Here is a 23,708-nt window from a genome sequence, read left to right as displayed (position 1 = left end):
GCAAAGCAAACCCCCACCTGAGGTTGGATCCGGCACCAGAGAGCAGACCAGCACAGCACTGAGTCACAGACCGCTCAGCACGACTGCGTGGAGCTGATCCAGCTGAGACGACCTGAACGCACCTTCCAGGCTCCAGTGGCAGAACTCTGGAGGAAGAAAATCGGACCCAGAGGCGACTTCCCAGCTTCGGTGGCGGAACCCAGGGAAAAGAGGATCACAGCAGTCGACATCGTGAATGGAAGAAAGATGGCGCCCAAACCATGAGGTGAGGCGCTGAAGAAAAAGATGGCGGCGGCCGGACCACGAGGTGTAGCGCTGATGGAGTAACACGTGGCACCAAGCGAAGAAGAGGATTGGAGTAAAGATAGCAAGGCTCTCTTAAAGGAGGCCCACAACTCACCACACTTAAATGGACAGTTCCACACTCTCAATCAATGTAACAGCAACTGTGAGTTAGATGTAAAATGTGTAATTGACGATCAGAGTTGTGTACAGGCAATAAGCAAGAAAAAGTCACGTAATTGTGATCGGAGCTACAGGTTATTCACAATAAGTAATGAAACGTTGTGCGATGTAGGATTTCAACTGCATACAGTCAATGCAGCGGGCAAACACCCATCGGGAGCACACAGGTCCAGCGAGCGACCCAATGCTGTAGCCTACGTCCCTGGGACCAGAGTGATGCACTACGGAGTGTCGCCACAAGCAGCTAATTTATACAAACTGCAGAGCTTGCGATCTCAGAGGGCAACGGCAACAGTATCGATACCCTGCTCCCGATCGGCTCCACCTCTCAGGCACCCGATGGCACCAACCGCCACGCGCCTGAAAGACCAAACTGCACTAAGGCACAGCCCCCAGACCCTATCGCCACCAAGGTTACACCCAGGAACGAAGGGTCACCCGCAACGGTTCTCCCAAATGGGACTGGAACCAGCCAGGATCCCAAACCAAATAACGTCAAGGCAAGCGAGTCAGCAGTTCCCTCTGCACTGCCAGACGACTACTCCTCAGGAACCAGCAGTGACCCGGGGCGCAAGGAGAGGACAGGCATCTGTGAACCTGCCCGACGCTGGAAGCAACGGCAAAAGCCCCAAGAGCAGGCAACCTGAGCCAACCAGGTTCCCACTGCCAGCACTGGGCACCACGCCGCCACCAGACTACCTGGACACCATTCAGCTGTTCTGGCACTAGTTTGTCCTCACGCACCGGTGCTGACCCTAGCACTGACTCCAAGTATATTCCAAGTATGTATCTCACCATTCAAATGTACTTCACTCACCATGGTACCACGAATGCAATACTGTAAATGCAATTTTTTTTTGGACTTGAATGTACATGAATGTAATGAACCAACGTACAAACTGTATGTGGGGGGGGGAAGAGAATGGCGTGGTCATGGACGCACAAACAGAATCCACTAGCAACTCTATTGCCAACGAAATACCAACTACTCACCCAAGATGGAAACGACCCTCCAAGGGTCAACCAGATAGAGCTAAGCCCAGAGCACAGTCAACGCAAAGGCGATTTGCACTAAAGACTTGGGGGAGAGTGATATCATGTATCCTACATGGTTACTGCTTGTACTATTACAAGGTGTGCCATCAGAGGGCACTGCAGTGGGAGACTTGTACATTACCTGTACAGGTGTGCCAGGCCTAGTATAAAAGGCAGGCCACCATGTGTGATACTCTGGAGTTACATTAAATGGACTAGATGTGGCCCTTACGGCTAAAGGGATCAAGGGGTATGGCGAGAAAGCAGGAATGGGGTACTGAAATTACATGATCAGCCATGATCATATTGAATGGTGGTGCAGGCTCGAAGGGCCGAATGGCCTACTCCTGCACCTATTTTTTTATGTTTCTATGTCACTACAGTTCAAGCACAACACATTGTCGCGTGGAGTCATTATTAGAGCATCCGAAGACATAACAGTACCTAAAGCACAATAATCATTTTCTAAAAGGTTTTCAAATCTAGCACAATACTTAATAGCTTGGTATTCATTTCATCCTCGAGCTGGGAATGGCACATCTGTAATTAAGTAATATAATTGAGAAACTTTGCTTCCAGTAGTAACTAATAACTTGTGTTTCTACTTTTCTGTTTCAGGGACATCAAGCCTGACAATATTCTTCTTGATGAGCAAGGTAAGTTGTTAACTCTTGGTTTTTCTTGATTTGAAGCCTGGGTGATGGAGACAGACATTCACCCCCATTGCCTTTTAACTTATGCTGTGGGATAACAATAGATTAATAGCCCCACTAAAACATTAGTAAAAGCAATTTCAGATAATTACACTATTATCGCAAAGTGCAACTTCAAGATTGTTTTACAGCTATTTCCTTTCAAATTCTTTGACATCAAGAATATCCATATCAATCCTCATATTTTAATGCTGTATCTTTTCCCTCGCCCACTGTAGTATTGTCATATATTGCTACAAGTTTAGGGTCTGTCTTAGATATTCTCTTAGATACAGCACTGCTTCCTGTAATTGATTTAAGCATCTTGGGCTGTGTTTTCGGGTCTTCTGCGCTCCGTTTTCCGCCCCGAAGCAGCGACAATGCTGGCGGTGAGGTCGTCTGGGTGGGTGATCAGCCTCCAGCGCCCCGCAGCGATCCTCGGCTCTGGTTTTGCGGTGGCGCAGAGCAGCACTGCCCGGAGGAGCTGCGCCCGGTGTGCAACGCCCCTGGTTGCGACACCGACGCGAGTTTGAACTCCTGCCTGACCCGTCCACCCGGAAGCGCGCCTCGCAATGACCGTCTGGGAAATCAGGACAGTCCAACCATCCCGTCGGCGAAGAGCTAGGTAATGGACTCCTAAGGTAAGTGTGATTGTTTTTTCTTTTAATTTTATTTGCGGTTTGTGTTGTGGTGCTGTGGTCAATATTTTGGGAATGTTTTTGTGGTTTTTTTTAACTCCCCCCCCCCCCCCAAGACATCAAGAGAGGTGTACAACGCCTCCCTTAGCACTGCGTCCCCTGACGCAGAGCCCAGCTACCCTAACTTACCTACTGAGGCGCAAACTGTTCCCGGCCGCTAACTTTCCCGCCCCTCCACCATTATCGCTCCAAAAACATAAAGCCCAAAATCCAACGAGTACAAACACAAAATATTGTGCATGCTGGAAATCTGAAATAAAAACAAAAAGAGCTGAAAATACTCAGCAGGTCAGGCAGCATGTGTGGAAAGAGAAACAGAGTTAACATTTCAGGTCAATGACCACTTCATCAGAACAGGAAAAAGTTAGAGATGTACCAGGTTTTAAGCAAGTGCAGTGGCAGGAAAAGGGGGCAGAAGAACAAAAGGGAAGGTCTGTGATAGGGTAGAAGGCAGGAGAGATTAAATGACAAAAGGGATGATGGTGCAAGACCCTTTTGTTCTTTCCTCCCTCCCCCCCCACCCCCCCACCTTTCCCTGCCCCGACACTTGCTTAAAACTTGGTACATCTCTAACTTTTTCCAGTGCTGACGAAGGGTCATCGACCTGAAACTTTAAATCTGTTTCTCTCTCCACAGATGCTGCCTGACCCGCTGAGTATTTCCTGGTTTTACTGAACTGCCCATTATCAAACTGTACAGTAGCGTAACCCAGGGGTGTAACATATCGTACCCCTTGTGATCTCGTGATCTGTACTGAACATTTGTGCCTTTTGCACATGCGCTTCTTCAATGTCTCAATAGGAAGAGCCCATGATGCATCATTCAGTTATCTTATTTCACAGTGACTGAACATATGGAACAACATTGATGATGAGATTTGCTTCATGCAATCAATACAACTTGTCTTGTGTAATAATACAAATAATGAACATGCCATGAAGTCTCACATCAGTGGCTTGTTCTGCTTGACTTTAGTAACTTCTAATTACTCTGCTGCATTCTAACCTTCTTGCAACCTTTGATGGATCTGACTGTTTGCCTGTGTCTCTTTCTCTCCTTTTTTTAAATCTCCCTCTGTTCATAACCTGAGGGGTACAGTGACTCTCCAACACCATGGAAGTGAGGTGGTTATCAATTGACAGGCTAATAAATTGCGATTATTTACAGTCTATGAGAAAACAACATCAAAGCTTATCTCATTATCATTTTAAATGCTTTTATTAAAAACTTGCGTGGATACTGTTATGTATTTAACCCCTTGTAACCTTGTAACCTGCATCACACCTGTCCACCAGAGGGCCTACCCGTTGGAGTCTCAAGGGACCCCAGCATCCCTTGGGAGTACAGTCTATAAGCAAGCCACCCATGATGTACCTGCATTCTGGAACTACAATAAAGGAGCTAAGGTTACACTTGCTCATTACACACAGTACTCGGTCTGACCATTAATTATGAGTATAACAGATACACATTGCTTTTAAGATCCAACATTTACAAATAATCTTTTTCCAAATCCTTTCTGTGGAAATACAATCAAAAAATCTTGAAGTGTAACATAACATTGTACAATTGGGCTATTAAGGAAGGGAATACTTGCATGATCATTTCAACATGTATTCATATACTTTTAGAAAACCATGGCATGGCACCTTGACTACATGACTTTCAAAGTATTTTTAATAGCAAAACCACCACTGAGCCAAAATGGTGTAAATCATAGTTTTATTCATCAGAATCGTCACACCTCCATATGTGTTTGCAATTCGCACATTCTTGGCTCAACACTTGTGGCTGAGCACAAATCTACAACACCACCACTGAAATGCTGAAATGGAATAGGGCAGTCTGGCAATCAGATAAATAGCTGAACAAATCCCATCCAATGTTTATATTTGAATTGAGCGGCTTGGCTTCCTCCTCAAACAAATTGCCTGGTGGCCAACCAACATACCATCGCAAAATTACATAGAGTTCAGCTTGGGTACAATTTCTGTAAGCGGAGGTGGTTTTTAACTCCTTACTTACTATGATAAAATTAAAGAAGCCAATGTCAAGCTAAATCTTAGAAGAAAATGTTTTGAGTTTTGTTACAGTATTCGTAAGCAAATGCTATTTTGGAAAATTATTTAGCATCTTTATAATGAAATAGAAAAAATGTTACGAAGGAACACAACCAAAAAAAGAGTGTAATGGATAGATTAAGGTAGTATGAAATAATTGGACGTTGTGTAAGCTGTAAGATAGAAAAGACATCTGTTCAATCCACTAATACCCACAGCCAAAGCCCAGGGAATGCTGGCAGATAGTGATGGCAAGGCATCCTAGTAATTCATGGATCATCTCACAAGGGGAATTACTCTAATACTAGAGTTTGTGCCAGTGTTATAGTAGGTGAGCTGAAAACTTTATTAAAAAATGGCTAGCGCAGGAAGTCTAAAGCTGTTGGTAATGTAAACTTCCCCTATCTCGGGAGCCTCCTATCAACAAGAGCAGGCATTGATGATGAGATCCAAAACCGCCTCCAGTGCAGCCTTCGGCCGCCTGAGGAAAAGAGTGTTTGAAGATCAATGCTTCAAAACTGTCACCAAGCTCATAGTCTACAGGGCCGTAGTAATACCCACCCTCCTGTATGGCCCAGAGACATGGACCATGTACAGTAAACACCTCAAGTTGCTGGAGAAATAACACCAGCGATGTCTCTGCAAGATCCTGCAAATCCCCTGGGAGGACAGATGCACAAACATTAGCGTCCTCGTCCAGGCCAACATCCCCAGCATTGAAGCACTGACCACACTTGATCAGCTTCGCTGCACAGGCCACATAGTTCGCATGCCAGACAGGAGACTCCCAAAGCAAACGCTCTACTCTGAACTCGTCCACGGCAAACGAGCCAAAGGCGGGAAGAGGAAAAGTTACAAGGACACCCTCAAAGCCTCCCTGATAAAGTGCGACATCCCCACTGACACCTGGGAGTCCTTGGCCATAGACTAAGTGGAGAGAGTGCATTCGGGAAGATGCTGAGCTACTCGAGTATCGTCGCCAAGAGCATGCAGAAATCAAGCGCAGGCAGCGGAAGGAGCGTGGGGCAAACCAGGCTCCCTGCGGACCCTTTCCCTCAACGACTATCTGTCCCACCTGTGACAGAAACTGTGGTTCTCGTATTGGACTGTACAGCCCCCTAAGAACTGCTAAGAGTGGAAGCAAGTCTTCATCGATCCAGAGGGACTGCCGATGATGATGATAAAAATGCATTTCGGAAATTTTACAGAAGAAAGATTGACATTTCTAGTCAGTCCCAAATGCCCTTTCTGGTGATATTAGCATGTTATTTAAAATGAGAGGGCTGTAGTTAAAAAAAACTAATAAGGGTACAGCTTCATTCAGAATTGAAGCACATAAAGGTCTGGCCATAAACTAAAACTGGAAATTTAAGATTAATAGCAAATAGAAATGAACGAGTAACCTAAATGTCATGAGCAGTAAATTAGAATGATCTTTAAAATAGAAAATTAAAGGAGCAGTTCAAAATAAGCGATCGCTCTCATTTGGCTGAAAGCTGATAGAATTCAATAAATGGCACTGAATTGATTGTTTGAAAGTTAGCAGATGCGGCTCGTGAGGTGAGGCAAGCCAGGCACTGCCTCGCCTAGAGTTGTGTGTGTGTGTGTGTGTGTGTGTGTCTGTGTGTGTGGGCGAGAGGAGGGTCGTCGGCAGCTCGAGGTCCAGATGAGCAGGATGGAACTGAGCAGTGGGGCCAGGCTTCACTTCATGGAGCTGGGAGGCCATAAGAAGGGCGGCCAGGTGAGTGATGGGACCGACACCAAGGTGTTGCGGGGTGGGGGGGTTGTACTGAGAGAGAGAGGTCTAGGCTGGTGAAATAGACAGAAGGGTGGAGGTTTACAATGTGCATATTGGGAAGGCCAAGTTCAAAAAAAGGAGCTGGCTTTGAAAACGAGATTATTGGCTTCCTCTCCTCCCAATTGTTTATTGGATTCCCTCTCACTCTTTTCTTTGACCTGACTTTCTTTGTTTAATGAAAGATAGCTATGGACAAGAAAATAAAACACATTGCACATACATGAAGGGCCCGTTGCCATGGTAACGTGCTGGATGGTTAGACATCTATAGCTGTGCTTCACCTGTCAAAAAGGTCACCAGCCGTCACTGAAAGATAGTGTTGACATTTAAGAATCAGTGGCAGATGTAGCCCTAGTGAAGAAAATAGCAATTGAACTATATTCATTGAGATAATCCATTAAAGCTACGAGCATCATGTTGTAGTTTGGCAGAGCAAAACATTTTATGTGGAGCATTTTGAAAACAAAAGGTCAGTTATTATTTGAAATTCATATTCTTTTTCCAAATGAATGACAAGTTGAAAAGCTAATGCGAAATGTATTAAGATTCAAATGAGCCAGCAAATAAGGTATTCAGTAATGCATTATATTTGCATTCTCCATTGCAAAAGAAGTGGTAAAGGAGAGTATATAACTCAAAGGGCCCGAAATTGGTGGACATACCGCCCGGGGACCACCCAAAATTGCAAAATTGATCGAAAAATACCAACATACCGCCTGGCGGAAAATTCATCAGCGACATACCACTGGGCAATATGCATACCATTCGCAAATGCACACCACCGACTTATGACCCAAAATTGCTAAATTGATCGCTTACCACCGACATAGCGCCGACCCTGCAGACCGCCCTGGAAAAGATGGCTTTAAGTCGATCTTCAGTCGGCGGTATGCATCTTCACCTGTGAAAATGTTTTTATCTGTTACCCCCCAGAGTCTCTCCCACCCTCCCAGTCTCTCCCCCCCCACCCCCCGCCACAGCGATCTGTCCCTCCCCCCCACAGCGATTTCCCCCCAAATAGCGATCTCCCCCCACCCCCCCCCCCCCCAAGAGGCAATCTCCTCCCAAATAGCGATCTCACACCAAGAAGCAACCCCCCCACTCCTCGCGCACATACCTGCACAGCACTCTCAGGCCGACAGTCGCTGTCGATTCTGGTCAGTGTCTCTCGGGGGGGGGGGGGGGGGGCGGGCGGAGCTTTGCAGCAGCATGCGCGTGCGCACAACTCGGGACCCGAAGATTCCCGAGTGAAAAGGAGTCACCGTCCGCACACTGCCGACTGCGCCCCGCATCCGCCCGCTGCACTCCGCTCGGCATACGCCGAGAAAAAGCTGACGAAAATCGCGCACGCACCGCCCCAGTGGTACCCGGCGGTACGAAACAACATCCCGGCATACCGCTGAGAAATGGGCAAACGACCAATTTCGGCCCCATATTTTTCACGAGTACTGAAAGAGTCCTACTATCATCCCTTCTTACTACCAAAAACATACATTGAAATTATGGCAATCATATTATGTATGTGAAGCATTCACATCCCACAAAGTACTCTTTATATGGAAAGCCCCAAACCAACTATAATTAACATATTGTATGAGAATGAAGAGCAGCAATCTATATTTAATTGACACAATAATTTCTACTCTAACAGTTTCATTTATTAGTTGTTGAAAATTGTTCAATTACACTACTAGGCCAGAATTTTGCTCGGGGAGGCTGAGTTTCCCACAGGCCCGAGCGACTTTGCTGGCAGAATCTAATTTGAATGTGGGGCATCAGTTTCCCGCTCGCAGGCAGCCAGCTTGAGAGTCTGGCTGGCTGCGGACGGCTAGGCTTCAGTTGCGAGGGGTTGGTCCGAGTGAAGAATCGCGCGGGGGCGTGTCGGGATCGGCGGGAGTCGGAGTCAGCAATCGGGAGGGAGGCCAGCAATCGGGAGGGGGGTCGGGAGAGGGAGAGGGGGTCGGGATCGCGAGGGAGGGTCGGAAATCGGAAAATGGGTCAGCAATCAGGAGGGGGGGTAGAGAGGATTGGGGTGGTTGCAGGATTGGCAGGTGATGAGGGGTGGCCAAGGATCGGGGAGGTCGGGATCGGAAGGCAAGTGGGGATCAGGGGCATTGGGGGGATTGGGGGGACGGGGTCGACTAGGGATCGGGGGCGGGGTGGATCGGCAGAGGCCGGCCACCAGACAATCGTGATCGTCCTCATCAGCATCGTTGTGCAGGGGAGGCCTGGGGAGGTGATCACTGGCCTGGTGAGGGGGTCTCCAAATTCGGGGGGTGGGTATGGTCGGGATTTAGGATCCAGGAAGTAGGTATAAATACACTTACCTCCTGGATGCTGCAGCCCTCACCTCTGTTTAACTGCCGCGTTTCACAAATTGTGTGAAACCCGTCTAGGCAGTTAAACACAAACTGGAGGGGGAAATAGAGGCTTCCAACCTCATTACAATATTTAAATTTAAGTAACACCACCTAGGAGCGGGTTGGCTGATGTAATGTATTTGCTTCATGGGTTCTTGCTTAAGAATTCATAGCAACACATTGCTATGAAGAACTAGTTGGTTTATTAACAAAGGTTTAACAATCAAACTACAGATTACTAGTTCATCCACTTGGCCCACAACTGCATACCTCATCATGGAGGACCTAAACCCAACTTACTGGGGTTTTATTGAGTCTTGCGAACATCACGTGACTGGCTAAAACACTCACAATGCAAAGCTCTACAAACCAGTTAGCATACTCACAGATGCATACATTACAGTTCCCCACCCCCGTCCTACCCCCAACCCGTCTCCGGGGAAACCAGAAGTGGGAGGGTTGGGAGTGGGATCAGATCGGATTTACATTTTTAACAATTTAACTGCTCCCACCCGTTATTTGATGGGGATATTCCGGCCCAATGCCAGTTTAAACTTGTGATGTAGAAATGAGGGTGGATATATTTATGTACCAGTCAGGTGCACCAAATATAAATAACACAAATTGCAAATGCTTTCTAATGTTGGGTCTTCAAATTGGGTAAATATCAGATTCAACAAGATCCTTGACACGTTTTTGTCAACAGAAGTAAGTACAAATAATACAAGGAGGCCTGAAGCAGGAATTGTGGTGTGTGAATGAAAGTAGTAGAGTATCAATGAGAAAAATAACATGACTGGAAAGTTACTTAATGTCTACGATCCCTGTGCCTAACCAGATTAACTTGAAAGAAATTAAGTTCCTTGGCATTTTTGTGATTTAGTTTACATGACTGAAGTAAGGGTTAAACAAAATTAGATTTAGTTCTGCAAGACGTCTATCATGCAGATTAAGAAACAATAGGGTTGAAATCACACTGTGCATTAGGAACTCGCGCATTGTACCATCTGTATGGAATTCCTCTGGCAGTGTTTTCACAAAAGTCTTATCCCATTTATTTTAAGCTGGTCAATGGCCTTGTTAAAATAACGGACAAAGGAATTTGATTCAAAGACAATCATGCATTTATTACTAATATCGCACAGCTTGATTTCAATCCAAACGAATTCTACTGAAAGGTGAAGCCTATACTGAATTTTTAGGTACAGCTTGTGACTGATGGAATAATCTAATCAGACATTAGAAAGAAAAAAAGGACAAAAGCAACAATTGGATTAATTTTAAAATATAGAACTTTAAAAATTATCAATTTAATTTGCAACAATGGACTTTAAATTAAATACAGTAGTCCTGGTCCAAGTTTAATTCCTCTGTTGGCAATACTCCAACTGCTGACAGAACTTTACTACTTTGGGTGGATGAATCTTGGGCTAAATATATCTGTTGGAAGAGTAATCCAATCAAGTATTCACATTCCATTACTGGATACTATAGATAGAAATGATGACAGTGTGGATTTTGTTGTTTTTTTAAGTCTGCTATTTCTAAATAGGCACAACAGAACATTATTCACGAGGCCATCAAGAAGACTAAAACCACTTTCCTCATCAATTTTACTGAAAGGCGTCAGATTGATGACGTGGTGGTGTAATGTGTTCATACTTTCAATGTGTTCTTCCAGCCTTTAGCCAAATTAGTCCAGGGCAGATAATAATCAAATTTTTTGCCAAGTTTGAAGGTTGTGCTGGACACAGTTGATTAAAACACAGCAATTTACTTCGATGCATAAAAGGACAGTTTATTATTCGGTACTGTCAAGGCCATAGCTCAAGAGATCAGTGCAACAGCTGTTAAGTGAAGCAAAAGAGGAAATAGCAGAGGCTTTGACCATCATTTTCCAATCCCCTCTGGCTTCAGGTGTGGTGCCAGAGGACTGGAAGCCTGCTGATGTGATACATTTGTTTAAGAAGGGAGAAAGGGATAGAACGAGTAATTACAGGCCAGTCAGCCGAACCTCTGTTGTGGGAAAAATATTGGAAAAAATCTTGAAGGACAGGATAAATCTACATTTAGAAAGACATGGGTTAATCAAGGACAGTCAGTACGGATTTATTAAGGAAAGGTCGTGTCTGACTAACTTGATTTAATTTTTCGAGGAGGTAACGAGGAGGGTCGATGAGGGCAGTGCATATGATGGAGTGTATATGGATTTTAGCAAAGCTTTCGATAAGGTCCCACATGGCAGACTGGTCACAAAAGTAAAAGCCCAGGGCAAAGTGACAAGTTGGCTCCAAAATTGGCTCAGAGGCAGGAAGCAAAGGGTAATGGTTGATGGGTGCTTTTGTGACTAGAAGGATGTTTCAGGTGGAGTTCCGCAGGGCTCAGTGCTAGGCCCATTGCTTTTTGTGGTATACATCAATGATCTAGACTTGAATATAGGGGGTATGATTAAGAAGTTTGCAGATGACACTAAAATAGGCCGTGTGGTTCATAATGAAGAAGAAAGCTACAGACTGCAGGATAATATTAATCAACTGGTCAGGTGGGCAGAACAGTGGCAAATGGAATTTAATCCAGAGAAGTGTGAGGTTATGCATTTGGGGAGGGCTAACAAGGAAAGGGAATGCACATTAAATGGTAGGACATTGAGAAGTGTAGAGGAACAAAGGGACCTGGGAGTGCATGTCCACAGATCCCTAAAGGTAGCAAGCCAGGTGGATAAGGTGGTTAAAAAGGCATACGGAATGCTTGCCTTTATCAGTCGAGGCATAGAATATAAGAGCAGGTGGGTTATGCTTGAACTGTATAAAACACTGGTTAGGCCACAGCTGCAATACTGCATGCAGTTCTGGTCACTGTATTACAGGAAGGACGTGATTGTACTGGAGAGGGTACAGAGGAGATTTATGAGGATGTTGCCGGGAGTGAAGAATCTTAGCTATGAGGATAGATTGGATAGGCTGGGTTTGTTTTCCTTGGAACAGAGGAGGCTGAGGGAAGACCTCATTGAGGTGTATAAAATTATGAGGGGCCTAGATATAGTGGATAGAAAGGGCCTATTTCCCTTAACAGAGGGGTCAACAACCAGGCGGGCATGAATTTAAAGTAATTGGTAGAAGGTTTAGAGGGGATTTGAGGAGAAATTTCTTCACGCAGAAGGTTGTGGGGGTCTGGAACTCACTGCCTGAAAGGGTGGTAGAGGCAGAAACCCTCACCACATTTAAAAAGTACTTGGGCGTGCACTTGAACTGCCGTAACCTGCAGGGTTACGGACCTAGAGCTGGAAAATGGGATTAGGCTGGATAGCCTCTTGTTGGGGCGCGGATATGATGGGCCAAAATGTAAACTTCTATGATTCTATGATAACAGGCCATGCTTGAAGCATTTCATCAATAAGACATGGGGGGAGAAAATCAGCATTGCTCCGTTTGGGGGAGGTAATATTCGGGAGGCGCGAGACTTAGCGCCAGGCACAGAAGTCTCGCTCCTCTCGATAAATTCGGGTTACCGTCCCTGGAAGAAAGTGGAGTGTCCGCTGGGGCGGTAATGGGGCGGGCGCCTCAGTAGCGTTCTGCATTTGGCTGCGCAGCGCTGCCGCGTCCGAAGGGCTCTTCCCTGAATTAAAAGGAAGGACTCACGCTGCCGACCCTGCAAAAGAAAGGCACCTACGTGGACCACCAGGGAGTGAGGGTGCCAAGCAGAGTGCCGGGCTGAGCGATCGCGGTCACGATCCCGCGAAGAAACCACATCAAGCAGCGGCAACAAAGAGATATTTTTTGCATTTGGCCACCTCCCCTATGATTCTCAGCCCGGCAGCGACCAGCCACCCGATACGCATCCCCTGAAACTGTCGGTGTTATCGCCCGACGCTGCTGCAGGGGGCAAAAGCCAATTTCGGGGCCGGGGCACTAACGGGGCGATGCACACGGTGATGGTGTCACAATCTCCGGGCGCAGGAGATCGAGGCGCAACGCCATAGCGCCACTGCTAATCTCCCGCCCAATACAGTGGGAGTCGTCAACAGCGCAGCGCTCAGGTGGCAAGGTACTTGCGCCCCATTAGCATGCCCCGAGGGCGCTAATGGGAGGCACAAATGTACCGAATTTCTAGCCCATGCGACCTATCTTAGGCAGGCTGCAGTCCAGCCTGTACACATTTACACAAACCCAGTTGGGATTTTAGGATTACACTTACACATTTCTCAGCTGGACCCAACCCTCAGGATGCCAAAAGCTGGAACACCAAACCCTGGAACATCTTTCAAGTTAAGTAAGAGACTGAGTTTGAAACTGAATCTTCAGTTATATTCTGTGAAATTGGACTTGTTTGCGCTGGCCGTTAAGGCCAGGTTGGAAGAAAAACTGGCGTCCGCCTCGCTTCCACCCACTTCCGGTGCGGAACGCAGCAGCCGCCATTTTGGGCATATCGACAGCGCTGCCATTGCCAGAAATCACTTCAGATCTTTAGATGAGCCAGATCGTGACGTCAATTGAATCATTAAATCATAGAATGGTTACAGCACAGTAGGAGGCCATTTGGACCATGGAGCCTGTGCCGGCTCTCAGCAAGAGCACTTCTGCATTCCCACTCCCCCGCCCTTTCCCTGTAGCCCGGCAATTCTTTTCCTTCAGGTACTGATCCAATTCACTTTTGAAAGCCACGATTGAATCTGCCTCCACCACCCTTTCAGGCATTGCATTCCAGATCCTAACCACGTGTCGCCTTTGGTTCTTTTACCAATCACCTTAAATCTGTGTCCTCTGGTACCTTCCGCTAACGGGAACAATTTCTCTCGACCTACTCTGTCTAGACCCCTCATGATTTTGAACACCTTGATCAAATCTCCTTTCAACTTTCTCTGCTCTAAGGAAAACAACTCCAGCTCTTCGAGTCTATCCACATAGCTGAAGTACCTCATCCCTGGAATCATTCTCGTAAGTCTTTTCTGCACCCTCTCTGAGGCCTTCACATCATTCCTAAAGTGCAATGCCCAGAATTCGACACAGTACTCTAGTTGAGGCCAAACCAGTGTTTTATACAGGTTCATCATAACTTCCTTGCTTTTATAATCGATGCCACTATTTATGAAGCCCGGTATCCTGTAAGCTTTTTAACCACTTTCTCAACCTGCCCTGAGACCTTCTACAATTTGTGCACATATACCCCCAGGTCTCTCTGTTCAGCAGCCAAGTTCATGGCATCATGGGTGGCTCTGCTGCACAGGAGGGCAGGAAAAAGAGTGGGAGAGCTATATAGTGGTAGGGGATTCTATTGTAAGGGGAATAAATAGGCGTTTCTGCGGCCACAATCGAGACTCCAGGATGGTATGTTGCCTCCCTGGTGCAAGGGTCAAGGATGTCTCAGAGCAGCTGCAGGGCATTTTGGAGGGGGAGGATGAACAGCCAGTTGTTGTGGTGCATATAGGTACCAACGATATAGGTAAAAAACGGGTTTAGGTCCTACAAGCTGAATTTAGGGAGCCAGGAGTTAAATTAAAAAGTAGGACCTCAAAGGTAGTAACCTCAGGATTGCTACCAGTGCCACATGCTAGTCAGAGTAGAAATAGAAGGCTAGTTAAGATGAATACGTGGCTTGAGGAATGGTGCAAGAGGGAGTGATTCAAATTCCTGGGACATTGGAACCAGTTCTGGGGGAGGTGGGACCAGTACAAACTGGATGGTCTGCACCTGGGCAGGACTGGAACAAATGTCCTAGGGGGAGTGTTTGCTACTGCTGTTGGGGAGAATTTAAACTAATATGGCAGGGGGATGGGAATCTATGCAGGAAGACAGAGGGAAATAAAATGGGGACAGAAGCAAAAGGTTAAAAGGAGATAAGGAAAAGTGAAGGGCAGAGAAATCAAAGGCAAAAATCAAAAAGGGCCACATTACAAAATAATTCTAAAAGAACAAAGAGTGTTAAAAAAAACAAGCCTGAAGGCTCTGTGTCTCAATGCGAGGAGCATTCGTAATAAGGTGGATGAATTAACTGCACAGATAGCTGTTAATGGATATGATGTAATTGGAATAACGGAGTCATGGCTCCAGGGTGACCATGGCTGGGAACTCAATATCCAGGGGTATTCAATATTCAGGAAGGATAGACAGAAAGGAAAAGGAGGTGGGGTAGCATTGCTGGTTAAAGAGGATTTTAACGCAATAGTAAGGAAGGACATTAGCTTGGATGTTGTGGAATCTGTATGGGTAGAGCTGCAGAATACCAAAGGGCAGAAAACGCGAGTGGGAGTTGTGTATAGACCACCAAACAGCAGTAGTGAGTTTGGGGATGGCATCAAACAGGAAATTAGGGATGCATGCAATAAAGGTACAGCAGTTACCATGGGTGATTTTAATCTACATATTGATTGGGCTAACCAAACTGGTAGCAATACGGTGGTGGAGAATTTCATGGAGTGTATAAGAGATGGTTTTCTAGACCAATATGTCAAGGAACCAACTAGAGAGCTGGCCATCCTCGACTGGGTGTTGTGTAATGAGAGAGGATTAATTAGCAACCTTGTTGTGCGAGGCCCCTTGGGGAAGAGTGACCATAATATGGTAGAATTCTTCATTAAGATGGAGAGTGACACAGTTAATTCAGAGACTAGAGTCCTGAAGTTAAAGAAAGGTAAGTTCGATGGTATGAGACGTGAATTGGCTAGAATAGACTGGCGAACGATACTTAAAGGTTTGACGGTGGATAGACAATGGCAGAAATTTAAGGATCACATGGATGAACTTCAACAATTGTACATCCCTGTCTGGCATAAAAATAAAACTGGGAAGGCGGCTCAACCGTGGCTAACAAGGGAAATTAGGGATAGTGTTAAATCCAAGGATGAGGCATATAAATTGGCCAGAAAAGGCTGTAAACCTGAGCACTGGGAGAAATTTAGAATTCAGCAGAGGAGGACAAAAGGTTTAATTAGGAGCGGGAAAATAGAGTATAAGAGTCATCATTATCATAGGCAGTCCTTCAGAATCGAGGAAGTCTTGCTTCCACTCTTAGCATGAGTTCTTAGGTGGCTGTACAGACCAGTACAAGAACCAAAGTCTCTGTCACAGGTGGGACAGACAGTGCTTGAAGGGAAGGGAAGGCAGGGAGCCTGGTTTGCCGTATGCTCCCTCCGCTGCCTGCGCTTGATTTCTGCATGCTCTCGACGACGATACTCGAGGAGCTCAGCGCCCTCCTGGATGCACTTCCTCCGTTTAGGGCGGTCTTTGGCCAGGGACTCCCAGGTATCAGTGGGGATGTCGCACTTTAACAGGGAGGCTTTGAGGCTGTCCTTGTAACGTTTCCTCTGCCCACCGATTGAGGAGATCTTCGAAGTGTCCCTTCCAGTGGGCCCTGACTGCTTCGGTGTCCTTGATGAATGTTTCCCTGTTCTTAGCCAGCAGCGGGGTGGGGCCTTAGGTGTTTGGACTGTAAATGGCCTTGACTGCGATGAAGAATCCGCGCACGTCATGACTGTCGGCCAGCTGCTGTATCTCCTGTGCTTTCTCCATCCACCACCTGGTCAGTAGCTCCCTGGTTTTTTGTTGAACCTTAGCCTTAGCCGTCTGTAATGCTGCTTTGCTGCTCCCGAGTTGGGTTGCTGTTTAAGGCTCAGAAACGCCCTGCGCTTGCAATCTATTAGCTCTTGAATCTCCTGATCTTTCTCATCAAACCAATCCTGCTGTTTCCTGGTTGAGTGACCGAGCGTGTCTTTACAGGCACTGGTTATGGAGGCCTGGTTATGGAGAGTAAGCTTGCAGGTAACATAAAAACTGACTGCAAAAGCTTTTATAGATATGTGAAGAGAAAAAGATCAGTGAAGACAAATGTAGGTCCCTTGCAGTCATAATCAGGTGAATTTATAATGGTAGACCAATTGAACAAATACTTTGGTTCTGTCTTCACTAAGGATGACACCAATAACCTTCCGGAAATACTAGTGGACCGAGGGTCTAGCGAGAAGGAGGAACTGAAAGAAATCCCTATTAGTCAGGAAATAGTGGATGCATTGGTGGTCATTTTCCAACATTCTATAGACTCTGGATCAGTTCCTATGGATTGGAGGGTAGCTAATGTAATCCCACTTTTAAAAAAAGGAGGGAGAGACAAAAAGGGAATTATAGAACTGTTAGCCTGACATCGGTAGTGGGGAAAATGTTGGAATCAGTTATTAAAGATGTAATAGTAGCACATTTGGAAAGCAGTGACAGGATCGGTCCAAGTCAGCCTGGATTTATGAAAGGGAAATCATGCTCAATAAATCTTCTAGAATTTTTTGAGGATATAACTAGTAGAGGGGACAAGAGAGAACCAGTGGATGGGTGTATTTGGACTTTCAAAAGGCTTTTGACAAGGTCCCACACAAGAGATTAGTATGCAAAATTAAAGCACATGGTATTGGGGGTAATGTATTGACATGGATAGAGAATTGATTGGCAGAAAGGAAGCAAAGAGTAGGAATAAGCGGGTCCTTTTCAGAATGGCAGGCAGTGATTAGTGGGGTACCGCAAGGTTCAGTGCTGGTACCCCAACTATTTACAATATATATTAATGATTTAGACGAAGGAATTGAATGTAATATCGCCAAGTTTGCAGATGACACTAGGCTGGGTGGCAGTGTGAGCTGTGAGGAGGATGCTAAGAGGCTGCAGGGTGACTTGGACAGGTTAGGTGAGTGGGCAAATGCATGGCAGATGCAATATAATGTGGATAAATGTGAGATTATCCACTTTGGTGGCAAAAACAGGAAGGCAGACAATTATCTGAATGGTGACAGATTAGGAAAAGGGGAGGTGCAGCGAGACCTGGGCGTCATGGTACATTAGTCATTGAAAGTTGGCATGCAGGTACAGCAGGCGGTGAAGAAGACAAATGGCATGTTGGCCTTCATAGCGAGAGGATTTGAGTATAGGAGCAGGGAAGTCTTACTACAGTTGTACAGAGCCTTGGTGATGCCACATCTTGAATATTGTGTACAGTTTTTATTGTGATCCGAACACAGATGAGACTGCACACAGGGAGGTTAAAGTAACAGTGACCTCAGTCTTTATTAAGACACTCCAGAGTGAGGAACAGGCTTACATACAGTGCTCCCAAGGGATGCTGGGATCCCTTGGGACTTCAGGGGATGCGATCCCTGGTGGCGGAACATGGGAGTGCATGCTTTACAGATACACAACATCACTGCCCCCGCCAAAGTCAAAGTGAAAACTATTTACCAGGTGTGGTGGTCGGGAGCCTTTCTTTCCCTGGTGGACCGTCTCGGTACAAATGTCTGTTCTGGTGTGTTGGCTGTGCCCTCGCTGGGCTGGCGTGTTGTTGGCCCTGCAGGGCTGGTGGGTGAACCTGGCCTTGCTGGGCTGTTGAGCATGATGGGTTCGATTTCCTGCTCCGGGGTGGTGTCGTTGATCCTTTGGGTGTGTGTTGTGGGCTCGAAAAAGGTGGTGTCTGCTGTGGGTTGTTCAGGGCAGTCTGTGAACTGCAGCCTCGTTTGGTTCAGGTGCTTTCTGCAAATTTGTCCATTGTCTAGTTTGACTACAAACACCCTACTCCCTTCTTTAGCTATCACCGTGCCCGCGATCCACTTGGGACCATGACCATAGTTTAGCACATACACAGGGTCATTCAGATCAATTTCCCGTGACACAGTGGCGTGACCATCGTTTACATTTTATTGCTGCCGCCTGCTCTCTACCTGATCATGCAGGTTGGGGTGAACCAGCGAGACTCTGGTTTTAAATGTCCTTTTCATGAGTAGCTCAGCCGGGGGCACCCCTGTGAGCGACAGGGGTCTCGTGCGGTAGCTGAGTAGTACTCGGGACAGGCAGGTTTGGAATGAGCCTTCTGTGGCTCGTTTAAGGCTGTGTTTGATTGTTTGTACTGCCCGCTCTGCCTGCCCATTGGAGGCTGATTTAAACGAGGCCGAGGTGACATGTTTGATCCCATTGCGGGACATGAATTCTTTAAATTCGTCACTGGTGAAACATGGCCCATTGTCACTGACCAGTATGTCAGGCAGGCCGTGGGTGGCAAACATGGCCCTCAGGCTTTCAATGGTGGTGGTGGCGGTGCTTCCCGACATTATTTCACATTCAATCCATTTTGAGAAAGCACCCACCACCACCAGGAACATTTTACCGAGAAACGGGCCCGCATAGTCGACCTGGATCCTCGACCATGGTCTGGAGGGCCAGGACCACAAACTTAGTGGTGCCTCTCTGGGCGCGTTGCTCAACTGAGCACACACAGGACTCCAAGTCAGAGTCGATACCTGGCCACCACACGTGAGATCTGGCTATCGCTTTCATCATTACTATACCTGGGTGTGTGTTGTGGAGATCCGAAATGAACGTCTCCCTGCCCTTTTTGGGTAGCACTACGCGATTACCCCACAACAGGCAGTCTGCCTGAATGGACAGCTCGTCCTTTTGCCGCTGGACCAGCTTGATTAGCTCTTGCATTTCAACGGGGATGCTGGCCCAGCTCCTATAGAAACATAGAAACATAGAAAATAGGTGCAGGAGTAGGCCATTCGGCCCTTCTAGCCTGCACCGCCATTCAATGAGTTCATGGCTGAACATTCAACTTCAGTACCCCATTCCTGCTTTCTCGCCATACCCCTTGATCCCCGTAGTAGTAAGGACCTCATCTAACTCCTTTTTGAATATATTTAGTGAATTGGCCTCAACAACTTTCTGTGGTAGAGAATTCCACAGGTTCACCACTCTCTGGGTGAAGAAGTTCCTCCGCATCTCGGTCCTAAATGGCTTACCCCTTATCCTTAGACTGTGACCTCTGGTTCTGGACTTCCCCAACATTGGGAACATTCTTCCTGCATCTAACCTGTCTAACCCCGTCAGAATTTTAAATGTTTCTATGAGGTCCCCTCTCATTCTTCTGAACTCCAGTGAATACAAGCCCAGTTGATCCAGTCTTTCTTGATAGGTCAGTCCCGCCATCCCGGGAATCAGTCTGGTGAACCTTCGCTGCACTCCCTCAATAGCAAGAATGTCCTTCCTCAGGTTAGGAGACCAAAACTGTACACAATACTCCAGGTGTGGCCTCACCAAGGCCCTGTACAACTGTAGCAACACCTCCCTGCCCCTGTACTCAAATCCCCTTGCTATGAAGGCCAACATGCCATTTGCTTTCTTAACCGCCTGCTGCACCTGCATGCCAACCTTCAATGACTGATGTACCATGACACCCAGGTCTCTTTGCACCTCCCCTTTTCCTAATCTGTCACCATTCAGATAATAGTCTGTCTCTCTGTTTTTACCACCAAAGTGGATAACCTCACATTTATCCACATTATACTTCATCTGCCATGCATTTGCCCACTCACCTAACCTATCCAAGTCGCTCTGCAGCCTCACAGCATCCTCCTCGCAGCTCACACTGCCACCCAACTTAGTGTCATCCGCAAATTTGGAGATACTACATTTAATCCCCTCATCTAAATCATTAATGTACAGTGTAAACAGCTGGGGCCCCAGCACAGAACCTTGCGGTACCCCACTAGTCACTACTTGCCATTCTGAAAAGTACCCATTTACTCCTACTCTTTGCTTCCTGTCTGACAACCAGTTCTCAATCCATGTCAGTACACTACCCCCAATCCCATGTGCTCTAACTTTGCACATCAATCTCTTGTGTGGGACCTTGTCGAACGCCTTCTGAAAGTCCAAATATACCACATCAACTGGTTCTCCCTTATCCACTCTTCTGGAAACATCCTCAAAAAATTCCAGAAGATTTGTCAAGCATGATTTCCCTTTCACAAATCCATGCTGACTTGGACCTATCATGTCACCTCTTTCCAAATGCACTGCTATGACATCCTTAATAATTGATTCCATCATTTTACCCACTACCGATGTCAGGCGGACCGGTCTATAATTCCCTGTTTTCTCTCTCCCTCCTTTTTTAAAAAGTGGGGTTACATTGGCTACCCTCCACTCCATAGGAACTGATCCAGAGTCAATGGAATGTTGGAAAATGACTGTCAACGCATCCACTATTTCCAAGGCCACCTCCTTAAGTACTCTGGGATGCAGTCCATCAGGCCCTGGGGATTTATCGGCCTTCAATCCCATCAATTTCTCCAACACAATTTCCCGGCTAATAAGGATTTCCCTCAGTTCCTCCTCCTTACTAGACCCCCCGACCCCTTTTATAACCGGAAGGTTGTTCGTGTCCTCCTTCGTGAATACCGAACCAAAGTACTTGTTCAATTGGTCCGCCATTTCTTTGTTCCCCGTTATGACTTCCCCTGATTCTGACTGCAGGGGACCTACGTTTGTCTTTACTAACCTTTTTCTCTTACATATCTATAGAAACTTTTGCAATCCGTCTTAATGTTCCCTGCAAGCTTCTTCTCATACTCCATTTTCCCTGCCCTAATCAAACCCTTTGTCCTCCTCTGCTGAGTTCTAAATTTCTCCCAGTCCCCAGGTTCGCTGCTATTTCTGGCCAATTTGTATGCCACTTCCTTGGCTTTAATACTATTCCTGATTTCCCTTGATAACCACGGTTGAGCCACCTTCCCTTTTTTATTTTTATGCCAGACAGGAATGTACAATTGTTTTAGTTCATCCATGCGGTCTCTAAATGTCTGCCATTGCCCATCCACAGTCAACCCCTTAAGTATCATTCGCCAATCCATCCCAGCCAATTCACGCCTCATACCTTCAAAGTTAGCCTTCTTTAAGTTCTGGACCATGGTCTCTGAATTAACTGTTTCATTCTCCATCCCAATGCAGAATTCCACCATATTATGGTCACTCTTCCCCAAGGGGCCTCGCACAACGAGATTGCTAATTAATCCTCTCTCATTACATAACACCCAGTCTAAGATGGCCTCCCCCCTAGTTGGTTCCTCAACATATTGGTCTAAAAAAACATCCCTTATGCACTCCAGGAAATCCTCCTCCACCGTATTGCTTCCAGTTTGGTTAGCCCAATCTATGTGCATATTAAAGTCACCCATTATAACTGCTGCACCTTTATTGCACGCACCCCTAATTTCATGTTTGATGCCCTCCCCAACATCACTATTACTGTTTGGAGGTCTGTACACAACTCCCACTAACGTTTTTTGCCCTTTGGTGTTCTGCAGCTCTACCCATATAGATTCCACATCATCCAAGCTAATGTCCTTCCTAACTATTGCCTTAATCTCCTCCTTAACCAGCAATGCTACCCCACCTCCTTTTCCTTTTATTCTATCCTTCCTGAATGTTGAATACCCCTGGATGTTGAGTTCCCAGCCCTGATCATCCTGGAGCCACGTCTCCGTAATCCCAATCACATCATATTTGTTAACATCTATTTGCACAGTTAATTCATCCACCTTATTGCGGATACTCCTTGCATTAAGACACAAAGCCTTTAGGCTTGTTTTTTTAACACCCTCTGTCCTTTTAGAATTTTGCTGTACAATGGCCCTTTTTGTTCTTTGCCTTGGGTTTCTCTGCCCTCCACTTTTCCTCATCTCCTTTCTGTCTTTTGTTTTTGCAGTACACAGTTTTTTATAGGGACAGCAGAGGATCTTGGCTGGTCCAAGTCCTAATCTGGCCGGCCGTGACAGGTGATTTATCATTTTCAAATGCTTCCATGACCATCAACAAGTCTGCGGGCTGTGCCACCATCAACAAGTTTGCAGGCTGCGCCATTTCCACCCCCGTGGTGGGCAATGGTAGCCGACTGAGAGCATCCACACAGTTCTCGGTGCCTGGCCTGTGGCGGATGGTATAGTTATACGCTGATAGCGCGAGTGCCCACCTTTGTATGCAGGCTGAGGCATTAGTATTTATCCCCTTGTTTTCATCGAACAGGGATATGAGGGGCTTGTGATCAGTTTCCATCTCAAATTTGAGGCCAAACAGGTACTGATGCATTTTCTTTACCCCGAACACACTAATGCCTCTTTCTGAATCATGCTGCAGGCCCTCTCAGCCTTAGACAAGCTCCTGGAGGCATAGGCGACCGGTTGTAACTTCCCCGCAATGTTAGCTTGTTGTAATATACACCCGACTCCGTACGACGATGCATCACATGCTAGCACAAGTCTTTTATAAGGGTTATACAATACAAGCAGCTTGTTGGACCATAAAATGTTTCTGGCTTTCTCAAAAGCAATTACTTGTTTTTTTTCCCCATACCCAGTTCTCGCCTTTACACAATAACACATGTAGGGGCTCTAAGAGGGTGCTTAAACCCGGTAGGAAGTTACCAAAATAGTTGAGGAGTCCCAGGAACGACCGCAATTCCGTGACGTTCTGTGGTCTGGGCGCGTTCCTGATAGCCTCTGTCTTTGCGTCTGTGGGCCGAATGCCCTCCGCCGCCCCATCTTTCTCGCCAAAAACTTCACTTCTGTTGTCATGAAGACGCATTTCGACCTCTTCAGCTGCAGCCTTACACAATCCATTCGCTGGAGGACCTCCTCCAGGTTTTGTAGATGCTCGACTGTGTCCCGACCCGTGACCAATATGTTGTCCTGAAAAACCACCATGGGTGGCACCGACTTGAGTAGGCTCTCCATGTTTCTCTGGAAGATCGCTGCAGCCGACCGAATTCCAAACGGGCATCTGTTGTAGATGAACAGT

At 46.4% G+C, this 23,708-nt stretch overlaps 1 protein-coding gene across 1 annotated transcript in view; it reads left to right on the top strand.

Moving 5' to 3' along the window:
* Window positions 1–23,708, top strand: part of LOC139234891 (serine/threonine-protein kinase 32B-like) — a 268,203-nt gene that overhangs the window by 163,728 nt on the left and 80,767 nt on the right. The window contains exon 3 of the mRNA XM_070865743.1: window positions 2,119–2,156. Coding sequence (XP_070721844.1) covers window positions 2,119–2,156 — 38 coding nt within the window. The remainder of the gene's footprint in view (window positions 1–2,118; window positions 2,157–23,708) is intronic.

Source organism: Pristiophorus japonicus, chromosome 2, assembly GCF_044704955.1.
Source record: "Pristiophorus japonicus isolate sPriJap1 chromosome 2, sPriJap1.hap1, whole genome shotgun sequence".
Lineage (NCBI taxonomy): Eukaryota > Metazoa > Chordata > Chondrichthyes > Pristiophoridae > Pristiophorus > Pristiophorus japonicus.
This window is presented reverse-complemented; position numbering and strand designations above follow the sequence as displayed.